Source organism: Nicotiana sylvestris, chromosome 2 (assembly GCF_000393655.2).
Source record: "Nicotiana sylvestris chromosome 2, ASM39365v2, whole genome shotgun sequence".
Classification (NCBI taxonomy): domain Eukaryota; kingdom Viridiplantae; phylum Streptophyta; class Magnoliopsida; order Solanales; family Solanaceae; genus Nicotiana; species Nicotiana sylvestris.
In genome coordinates this window covers 787,315-799,177 of record NC_091058.1, presented here as the reverse complement: position 1 = coordinate 799,177, position 11,863 = coordinate 787,315, and the positions used below count along the sequence as shown (strand labels likewise).

Below are 11,863 nucleotides of genomic sequence, written 5' to 3'. Positions count from 1 at the left end.
CAATTGTTCTAGACAGTAAAATTAAACTGGACAAAATTTTACCCTAAGCCAGCCCTTTACTCTCTCCTCTCACCAATACACCCTTAAAAAGGTGGATCCTTTAGTGCAAATTCAGACATTAGATAAGAAAGTCTTAAAACCAAATAGTTGACTTTGGAAAGTAAAATTTGTGGAATAATTGTTATCCTCCATTTTATTTCTCCTTTTATGATTCTTTTACCCTACTTACCAATTACCATAAATGGGCCATCAGTGCCTTGTTGATATGTTGTATATTACAGAATTAATCTCTATAGTACAAAATTGGGGATACTGTACATTGGTACAAAGAATGCATAAATTTTCCACGGACTTTGAGACTCATCGAGAAGGAAGATGGCTGCATTCCAGGACAAAACTCAACTTATATAGAATGACGGTGCCGCAGTTTCAATACCATTGAGGCAATTGCTCAACTTTCAAGTAAAATTTGGTGAATTGCGATGTCCATCAGCAAATTCTCTGACTAAACGCTTCAGAATTCTCCCCCCTTTACCTTGCATATGCCCATAATCACTTGTTCCCCCAACATTACGTCTGCTCTCAATATAGTCTGAAGCAGCAGCAGCAAGTGCCTTCATCCAAAGAGGAACCAAAGACTCTACTTCCCCCTGCTTTAGGTACTCAGCTGGTAAACTCTGTACCTGGAAAACGATTATGATCACACAAAAGAATGTCTTGATACAACTTTTCAAAAACGAATATTTCAATGCAATTCTCCGAACTTACTGTAGTAGCTGGAAATAATACAATATATCTGGAGAAGGAAAAAAATTAACCTACTAATGAAGTTAAAATAAGTGACAGACAGCATACAGAATAAAGCTAATATGTAAAATACCATAATAGTTATGGAAGGTCTGAACAATATGGCCAAAACTGCAAAAATTAATGGATGAATTAAAGGCTTTGAGGTAGCAAGAATTGGAAACAACAACCTGGAGATTACACATCTTCAATATGCTGATGACACCCTAATTTTTTGTGATGCAAAAGAGGAGCAGTTGAGATATTTGAGGATTATCCAGGTTTTGTTTGAAGGTATCTCAGGACTCCACATCAATTGGAAAAAGAGCCACCTTTTTCCAATTAATGTAGTACCTGAGATGGAGCAACTGTTACTAATACTGGGAGATGTACGAGGATCCTTTTCTGCTATCTATCTTGGCATGCCTCTAGGTGCTAAGTCTAAGTCCAAGGAGATATGGAACACAATCATTGAAAAATGTGAAAAGAAGTTAACCAGATGGAAAGCACACTATCTATCTATGGGAGGAAGACCAGCGAGGCGAGACGCAGGGTTAGCGCTTTTCTGCTAAAAAGGCGACTCACATTCAAAAAGCGTGCGCTTTTCTCGCTTAAGCGAGAAGCAAGCCGTTAGAAAAAGCGTGCTTAAGCGAGCAGAAGGCATCGGCTAGTTTTTTTTTTTTAAATTTTTTTGGCAAATAAACCATCTGTGAACAAACAACATACGCGACTTCTTCTCCAGCGAACTCCAGCGACGACCACTGCTGCTCCAACGACTTCTTCTCCAGATCTCGGTAAGTTTCTTCAACTTCTTCTTCTTCTTCTTCTTCTTCTTCTGTTCTTCTTCTTCTTCTTCTTCTGTTATTCTTATTCTGATTTTTTTCACTTTTTAAGCGCTCATTTTGTGCCTTAAATGACTTCTTCTTCTTCTTCTGTTATTAAAAGTGCTCTGTTTTATGCTGTTGTATGCTCTGTTTTCTGCAATTTATGCTCTGTTTACTGTTTTCTGCAATTTATCAGTGAATTAATTGTTATTTTTTTTGGTTGTTGATTGTAGTAAATTTAATTTGATTATTCAATGGCATCAAGCCATTTGCTTAATATGTTATTTTTAATGAGTCTTAGCCATTTATCTATGCCTATTTTTTTTATTTTATTTATGTGTTAAATTGCGCTTCACATGAAAAAAGCACTTCGCTTCGCTTCGCGCTCCTGTGAAGCGAGGCCTCGTTGCTTTTTTGCGCTTAACGCTTTCCAAAACACTGAGGAAGACTGATTTTGATCAATTTAATACTTGACTCACTTCCTACATATATGATGTCACTTTTTCCCATCCCTGAAAGTGTCATTCAAAGACTGGATAGACTTAGAAGATTTTTTTTCGGGCAAGGAAACAAAGAAAAAAGGGTGTTCCATTTAGTGAAATGGAAATCTCTCATTATTGGCAAAGACAAAGGTGGGCTAGGCATCCGAAATTTGAAGAATCAAAGCAAGGCCCTTAAGATGAAGTGGTTATGAAGATTCTCTCAAGAACCTCAAACCTTCTGGAGTAATGTCATTAAAGCTAAATATGGAGAAGAAAACAATTGGGTATAAAAGAAGTCAACACAACATATGGGGTCAGCTTATGGAGATCTATTAGAACACTTTGGCCTACAACGAAGGCCAATCCTACATCAAAGTGAAAAATGACACCAAAACCTCCTTCTGGAAGGACAACTGGCTGGGATCTGGAAGTTTGATGGAACTCTTCCCTGATATGTATGGCTTAACTCAACACCAACAAAAGACTATCTGAAATGTGGTCTCCTCAAGGTTGGGATCTGATACTTAGAAGAAGAATGCTAAATGATTGGGAACTGACTAGATTGACAGAGTTGTACAAGCAACTGGAAGTCTTCAAAGGCCTTCGGAATGGAATGGATTCACTGTGGTGGAAGGGCCACAACACAGGCATCAATAAGGTGAATGTTGCATACAAGATTCTTAATCACACTAATCTACAGATTACTAATTAGCCATGGAAGCATATCTGGAAAGTCAAGATACCTTACAAGGTATCTTGTTTCACTTGGTTACTAGCAAAGGAGGCAGTTCTGACCCAGGATAATCTCATAAAGAGAGGGATCCCACTGTGCTCTAGGTGCTTTCTATGTGGGGAAACAGCTCTAAGATTACTCTCTAGGTGCTTTACACTACAGGATTACAGATCAACTATGGAAGATATTTATTAATCTCAGAGGTATCTCCTTGACAATGCCCTCTAAGATTACTGAAGTGCTTACTAGTTGGGATGAAGCTGGAACTGGAGCTGGAAACAGAGATAGATGGAGGACTGTCCCTGCATGTATACGGTGGACAATCTGGAAGGAGAGGAACTCTAGGTGTGTAGAAGATCAAACTGAATTGTGTTCTTTTTTATTTTTCGTGTAAATAAAAGTCGCCAGAAGATACTGTATCAATCCTAGAAGTTTTAAAATACTGCTAGGATTGTAGATCAGTTAGTCTTTCCTTTTGTTCTTTTGTACATATGGTTTCAGTACAACCTATGTACTGTTATATATTAATACACACAAATGTTGCCATCTAAAAAAAAGAAGCATAAAATATAGAATTAACAAAAGCTGACCATTTCATTAGCTTATATAAGTGCTTCCAGAATAACAAGCTTCCTTCAAGATGGTTTGGGCATGTGAAGAGGAGAAGCACAAAAGCTCGAGTGAGGAGGTGTGAGAGGTTGGCCTTGGTTGGTCTGAAGAGAGGTAGAGGTAGGCCAAAGAAGTACTAGGGAGAGGTAATTAGGCAACACTTGGCGTTGCTCCAGCTCACTGAGGACATGACTCTTGATAGGAAGGTGTGAAGGTCGAGAATTAGGGTAGAAGGTTAGTAGGTAGTCGAGCGTGTGTCTTCCCCATACTGGTAGTATTAGTAGTTAGCCTTGTATTCGGTTATTGATAATCTTTATTACTACATTTTTTCTTATTATCTTGTTGTTGATACTGCTTGTCTCCTTATTATCTTGTTGTTGTTACTGCTTGTTTTCTTATTAGTTTGCTGATGGTATTGTTGGTTGTTACTGCTTTTTTTTTCCTTGAGCCGGGGGTCTACCGGAAACAACCTCTCTACCCTCAAGGTAGGGGTAAGGTTTACGTACATACTACCCTCTCCAGACCCCACCCGTGGGACTATACTGGGTTTGTTTTTGTTGCTTCCTTCAAGGAAGTTTACTGAAGATCAATGTCTCAATTATTGTAGAAGAAAAGCAATTTATTGAGTGCATGAACAGCAGGATCAATTTTAAGCGACAGACTGGCACACAGAATAAAGCTAACATGTAAAATATGCATAAATTATAAAAGTAACAAAAGTGGACCATTTCAATAGCCCATATAAGTGCTGCCAGAATAACAAGCTTCCTTCCTTCAAGGAAGTGTGCAGAAGATCAATGTCTCAATTATTGTAGAAGAAACAATTTATTGAGTGATTAACAGCAGGATCAGTTTTGACAAAATAAATGAGAAGGCACTTCGAGAGAAAGAGGGGGGGGGGGGGAGGGGGAGAGAGAGAGAGAGGGGACTGACTGCAGAATGAAGCCATCCATGTAAGGAATCCCAGCAAAGATGAGCCTTCCAGGTGGTTCTTTCACTTAAACTGCACATAGCAGCCAATTGCTGCAAAAGGGTTGCAGACTTGTGAACCTGTTGAGGGAAACAATAGTGTCAGCAAAAAAGACCATACAGATCTCCAGAATCATCCTACTGTAGCATTCGAAGGAAAGTTGTTCATCACTCCTGCTTTTTTTTCAAAATGGCTTGGAATGCTCCACCAATAATACTGAGCTACTCGATCGTCATGATAATATTTCCTAGTAAGAATTAAGAAAGGATCCGATTCTAGCAAAATTGTTTCAATACTAATAAAGTTTCAATTGCATATATGACAGCTAAAGATTAATTAAAAAATAAGACTCTAGCAGCCTACAACACACTTGCAAAATAAATACTCTAGATACAAAACAACCTGCACCAAACTTGATTGCTAGCACTTCTTTCTATAGTATCTTGAGGAAAAGACATGAGCTAATTCAATTTACCCTTGACATCGCAGAAACGCCAAGTAAAGCATACATTAGGTTTGACACGAGGCCGTCACCACTGTGAGATATGACTTGTATTGCCATAGAATCAATTGAACTATCAGAAATACCAACTATGCTTTCCAGTTCAGAACCATGTGCAAGGGATTCAACCAAAGCATTTAAGCCTGTCTCCAGGAAACCTGAAGCACAATATCAAGTTAAGAGTTTCTCATTAAGAGTTGAATAACACATCATCAGATGTAAACCGTACTTTACTAAGGTCAGAATCAGAAGAGAACTTCGATATCATGAACAGACCAAGGACTTAAAAATGGTCTTCAACAGCCATAACAAATTATAGTTGCACAAGTAGTACATATTTCATGTAAGAACAACAACAACAACAACAACAAACAAAACCCCAGTAATTTCCCACAAGTGGGGTCTGAGGAGGGTAAGATGTACGCAGCCTTACCCCTACCCTGGAAGGGCAGAGAGGCTGTTTCCAATAGACCCTCGGCTGGAGAACGGATGAAAAAAGTAATGGCAATAAGTAGGAATAACAACAAGATAAAAATAAGACTGAAGCCAAGAAAACAGTTAAACTCTAGTTAGTAATAACAATCTATGAATAAAAGGATATCATACTAACACTAATGCTAGCGAACTGAGTAAGACAAAGAGAAACATTCGACTACCTACTAGCCTTCTGCCCTAATCTTCATTAAGGTGCACTATTAAATGGACTTCACAAGATTTGGATTATGCATAAGGATTTGATCAAGCTATTGCCATGTTTCATTATGGCTTGCGGTTCTCATTCATAGCAGATCGTATCGGACATATTTAATGTAGCAAGTTTCAACATTTAAAGTATTTTTTTGGATCGGTAAGTTTCAAGATTTAAGGTATTGCTGGATAGAGAAGCATAGATGGTTGGGTGATGACAGACAGCCTAAGCATTTTTGTTCCAACCATTTTCAGCATCTCAAGTAAGATGGACACGACAATCTTTTATCAAGTTCACATGTTTCAAGATAGAGGAACCTTGTGGAATTTGCAAATTCATGAGAAATCTACAAGATTGGAGGTATACGCATTCTATAACCTAATGGAATCATTCTATAAGCAGAATATCATACAGTCCAAGCGGGATAGTTGGAAGTGGAAAGAGATGAGAAGCGATTTATTCTCAATGAAATTCTTCTTACACGGGCTACTAAAAAAGAGAGGACACTAGTTTTCCACACCTACCAGTTTGGATTCTCAGAGCATCGAGAAAAGTATGTTTTTCTCACATGCTTTGCAGCAAGGGGTCTATTCTAATATCAGAAAACTTAAGGAGAAAAAGATTAACATGTGTCGATATGGGTCAAAGCAGAGGATTCAACATCAAGATCTAGACTTGACAGATTTTTGTTATCTACTACATGGGAGGAGATGGTTCCAAATGTATTATAAATCCCTTTGCCCAGATTGAGTGCGGACCATTTTCCTATTTTGTTCGATGGACGCAGAAAAAGACCTACGAAAACCCCCTTCGGATTCGAGATCATGTGTTTGAGAGTAACATACTTTGGAGAGAGATGACGGGATGGTGGAATGGTTATCTGGTTACAAGCAAGTATAAATAGCTCCTCACCAAGATATTGAAATTGTTGATAGGGGAGATAAGTGTGTGGAATAAGGAAGTGTTTAGAAGGAAGCTAGGAGAAATGGGTTTGTTGTGCAAGCTAGATGTTAAGAAAGCATAGGATCATATCAACTGGGATTCCTGGACTTCATTATGCTGAGTATGGGCTTCGAGGACAGAGGAGAAATGGATACGATTTTGCATATCTACAGTCATATGCTTGATATTTGTGAATGACATGCATAGTAGATTTTTTGGTTACTCAAGGGGGTTGAGACAAGGAAATTCATTATGCACCTTTTTAGCAGACCAGTATCCTTCATGCCAGCTAGCTCCGAGATAACAATATCTCCTTTGACTGTAGTGATAGCTAATTCTCCGAGAAAGTTTGACTGCCATTTACTCTCTCGTAATGCTTTGGCATAGGAGTAGTTCTCATCAGTAGTTCTGGGAGGCTATGTCACTCCACCCCGCATTTAAAGCTAATTCAGGAATTATTATAACCGACCTCTCATCTCCCAGAAGAGACAAAATACTCATATATCTTCCACCATTGTTGTCCTTCCTAGTGCAGAAATATTCTGTTAGGTGCTCCTTGGTTTTCCATCCCCTAACCATATTCCTCTGATCTTTCGAGGCCTCTTTAAGGATGTTGCAGATCCATTCCATAATCTTTCTGCTTAATGTTGAGCGTCTCATCATATTGCGGCTTCTTTCCACCCAGTCATACCATACGTCTTTGTTTGAAGCCCACCCGGTGATGTCAAAAGACTTAAAACCCACATTGAAGTAAATTCTATTTTCCTCCATGAGATCTATAGTAGCAGCTTGGCTAAGTAGTGAAAGAGAAGATGGTTTAATCAGTAAACACAGTGGGTGAAAACTGGGTTTCAGAACGAAAGGAAGGAATTCCGGTAGGGAGACACCGGAAAAGGTAGTTCTACAATCCTAAGAAGTAGGAAAGAGAAAGTTCTCAGGAAAAGTGCCCGGGAGCATTTTATATTATTTGCTTTTTCATTTTTTAAAGTTTATTGTTAAGTTCTCTACTTTTTATGACATTTGTACACTGAGAATTTCCCACAACCATATCAAAATTATTACTTTATTAGAAAAAAGGCATTATGTTTGTATAAGTTCTCTACTTTTTATGACATTTTTATACTGATATGTTTTGACAATATTAACAAAATTATTACTTTGTCAGATAAAGGTTCATCTACCTTGAGGAAGGGCCACCCCTTGATATTCTATTACAATAATATGATAAACTAAAATAAGCAGGAACGGTCGCTATGAGTATTGCTGAAGAGATGAGTAAAAAAGAAAAGAACATATTAGCCAGGCGGCGGCAACATACACTGATCGCCTACCGGTAGTGAAAGCTAATTTGTGAAAATAGATTCTACGCTAATAAGGTAAGTTAACACTCTATAATTAAATAAAAATATTCGAATATCACTGTTTACTTAAGGTGAAAGTCCTCAAGGGTCAGTGACGCACAGTCCGAAACTCAATGGATAATAGCCCGTCCTCTAACCTGTCCGCTTATGAACCGGACATTTATCTGCGGCAGGTTTCGAACCAGTGAGATGTGCCTAACCCACACATCACAAGCTGCGCTCTTACTACTAGACCAAAGTCCAAGGGTTTCACAAGATCAATGTTTTTAAAAGCAAAAAGTGAAACAAAAAAAACAAGGTCCATGGGGCTTAAAGCAAAAAAGCAAGAAGTGAAGCGCACTATTTACTAGAACTAAGAAAATATTAAACATCCATGATTTAGTACAATTAAAATGAAATTGTAATAAAATAATTAATTTTAACATCCAATATACCATAATCGCGATATCCAACCCTCAGTTGAAATTCAAAGAAGCGGCAAGTTCTCATTAGAGTATCTTTGTGCACCATTGTTTGAGGTGCAAACTTCTGTATAGCACATGGCTTTACCCATGAAGCAATAATTCTTCGCTTCACATCCCTTTATCGCTTTAAGTGACAAAGTGATAGATTTTAACAATACTGCCCAAGATATCCTATAGAATATTCTATGAACTTTTCCTTATTCAAGTACAACAAATCTAGAAATATATGAATCTAAGCACATATTATCTTGATATTCTAACATCAATAGCATGTAGAAAATTGGGTGCCACAAAATGCAAAAAGTTAATGAATTGTGAGACAAAGTTAAAGCAGGATATTTGATGGGTGGGGGGACTTCAACTCATTTTCCGGACTTACATGACATAAAAGACATTGCTGCTAGTGCTGCGCCACGATGCATAGCAGTGCAACATATAGCTGCCTTTTGAAATGACAATTCGAGGATGGAGCCAGAAACTACTAACACTTCCTGAGCACATCCAGAAAGAAGGTGTCAAAGTCACAAGTTGTTTCTCCAATTACGAAAACAAAATAACAAAGTTCGTACTCTCTCATCTTTTTATTTTTATTTTTTTTGAAATAAGCACCTGCATGCAGGTAAACAATAATGGAAAAACCACAAATATTGCTGCCATATTGACATGAATAGGAAGAGAAGAAAAACAGATAAGATAGACGAAGAGTTTTTCAAATAGCTAGTAATCATTAGGTTTAATCAAAATTTGTGGTCTTCTCTAAGCTAGTACATCTTGTGTTCGATCAATTTGGACAAATAAAGTTTACTTTGGTTTGCCATTGTAAGGAAGCAGCACAGCTGGGTAAACAAGTGGAAGAAGGAAAAAGGACTTTCATAAAAACCCAAGACATTAGCATTGCAATCATAACTAGACATAATACAAGATCCTGCGGATTCCAGGAAAAATAATTGGGACAGAAGACTAGCAAAGGAGTTGGAACACGCTGGTTTGCCAACATCTACAGGAATTATATCCGTCAAACGGATAACACAACTGCACCGTAAAAGCTGCCTAGATTCCTAAATGGCTGATAATCCTACTCAATATCCACCAGGTGAAGGAGGTGACATGGGCATAGAGAGAAAGGATTCCACCTACAAAGACGTACTAACTTGGCAAACGTTATAACTAGATTGGGAATACCCTAGTAGAAGAGAAGACACGGATATAATCGAGTGCGGTTCAATTTGAAGTGTGCACTTTGCTTCTTCACTTAAGGCCCAGTTTTATCCTTGTTTTTCTCCTTTATTCAGCTTTTAAGTCAAAATTTAAAAGTGACTGCTTTTCACTCGGAGCGCTTTGAGCCTTTACTGTATGAAACAGCGAGGACCCATTGCTCTTATTTGCAGAATAGCTGTACAGAACAGCGAGGTTGCTTTTAATAACACTGTTTGATATCAAAGGTCCAGGCTCCTCCCCTGAATTATCCAGTAACTTTTGACACCTTTATTGATGACGAATATGAGGTTGAAGCATCTGATCAAGGGGGAACAATTCCGGCAAGAACAATGGTAGTTGATTTCCCTCAATATAACAGGAAGCACGATCATTTGACGAGAAAGAAAGGGGCAGATTAAGAGGAAAACAATCTGGAGCACATGCATGAAGTGCATAACTCGAGATTGAAGAAAATGAAACCCCAGTAAATAGAATTATGCAATGTCTAAAATATGAAACTGCATGTACCAGGTCAAATAAGTGGGAAATGGTTCATATGTTTAATCTATATTGATAAGCAAACTGGAGTTACCTGGAACTACCTAGAAGGGTCCAGTAGGAAGCTTTAGCTTTAATCACGTGAGAAGGTTGTTCTCAAATCCAGAAAGGGTCTGAATTAGAAGGAGTCTTGGGAAATTGTTTCTGTTTGCTGTGACCAAGACATTAATGCGATGGTGGGAAGAAAGGAGATGACTGACCTGGGAAAGGAGGCAACAATCAGGGGAGGAAGTTGGGAAGTGGAAATTTGCTTTTACAAGGTGTTAGAAACTGGAAATTGGAGGAATGTCAAAGTGGGCGAGGAAGAAAATTCTCGAATTTGGAGTACTTTTTAGAGTGTCTTTCATAGGTTTGAGGAAAGAGTAATTGAGGTACTGTAGGACATAGAACAAAAATAAATGTAAGCAATGATGAGAAAGGAAGATATTTTTGGGAGGCGAGAAACACGAAGCACAAAACAAGCAACGGACCTACAATTAAGGTTAAATGACTTGTTTGAAAAAGATCATGGGCAAAGGAGAAAATGGGTCTAATTTCCCTTGCACTTTGCAACTGAAGTCTAAGTTTGTTTTTTAGCTGCTGCAGTAAGCCCATAAAGGCAAAAACGAGTCACTTTGGTAAAGAGAGGGTCGGAACGAGACACTTAACAGAGGGCAAACTTGTTCCATTTTGCATAGTCGAGGGACACTTTTGGCTCTTTACCCATTAATAAAAGTATAAGGGTGATATAAGAATAAAAAACTAAAATGTTAAATCATCAGATATTAACATGTAACAAAAACATGCAGGTAAATTGGATCTTTTAACCCGAAGGAATAATTTTCTCATATTTCAAGTTCCATAATCAAAATCAGTGTTTAATTAATATATGTGAGAACTAACTTTTTAATTAAACCTAGATTTCTCAAAGAGCATGTCTGGTTTCATTGTGTTCCTGATGTAAGCATTTTTTCTATATATGTTTAAAACTTGAACAAATATGATTGTTTCATTAATTTTGTTATCATATATATACAAACATAGGAAAGAGGTAACAAAAACCTTTGGAGAGCAGCGGACAAAAATAGATGTGAAATTAGCAAAGGCCTCAACCAGATCAGGCTCTTGATCACATATATATGAGGAAGTAAGAGCCATAATTGATGTTGACTTGGAAAATCTTTCAAAGATGCTGACAAAAAGATGTCCGTATTCTTCTCTACTGCCAAATTCCTCAATGAGAACAGACGCTGCAAAAGTTATTGATCAGCTGAAACAAAGGTAGTTGTATTGGAAATAGGAGCAACTCAGATAAGTTGCCAGTTGGCAACTCTTACGACTATCAAAAGAAGAAAAACAGATTCAAGCAGACAAAGCCACAATGACCTAAAACCATTTCCTGGTATAAATTTCCACAGCCAAAACACTAGTTAAAGTCATTGCTTCAGTATTGAAATTGAGACTTGTTCTAAGCAAAGTTCAGAGATATAATGATACTGCTTCTGCAGAAGGGCACAAGGGAAGTAAATACATCTAAGAACGAAGAATTGTACATGTCAAAGCTTTGAAGCAATTAATAACACTCTACCTGCTCTTATGTAGCAATCATGGCTTTGGAATGATACAAAGTTAGTCGACAAACAATTTAGCACTCTTGGCAAAACAGACGTGAAGTGCTGACCTGCAAATGTAATGCACTCAAGCAGTAAGGAATTATGTGATCAAGGTCTCAAATTTCCCTAGAAAAGTACTACGTACAAGAGAATAC

General features: G+C 37.8%; 1 protein-coding gene across 4 annotated transcripts in view; it reads right to left on the bottom strand.

Annotated features, from left to right (window-relative positions):
* Positions 1-126: 126 nt before the first annotated feature.
* LOC104230262 (transportin MOS14) overlaps positions 127-11,863 on the bottom strand; it is a 67,370-nt gene continuing 55,633 nt past the window's right edge. For all 4 annotated transcript variants that reach the window (XM_070167587.1, XM_070167588.1, XM_070167590.1 and 1 more), the window contains 6 exons: positions 11,684-11,776; positions 11,158-11,345; positions 8,741-8,852; positions 4,880-5,064; positions 4,368-4,484; positions 127-683 (listed from right to left, as the gene is read on the bottom strand). In XM_070167587.1, the coding sequence (XP_070023688.1) occupies positions 459-683; positions 4,368-4,484; positions 4,880-5,064; positions 8,741-8,852; positions 11,158-11,345; positions 11,684-11,776 (920 nt within the window). In that variant the 3' untranslated portion in view covers positions 127-458. The remainder of the gene's footprint in view (positions 684-4,367; positions 4,485-4,879; positions 5,065-8,740; positions 8,853-11,157; positions 11,346-11,683; positions 11,777-11,863) is intronic.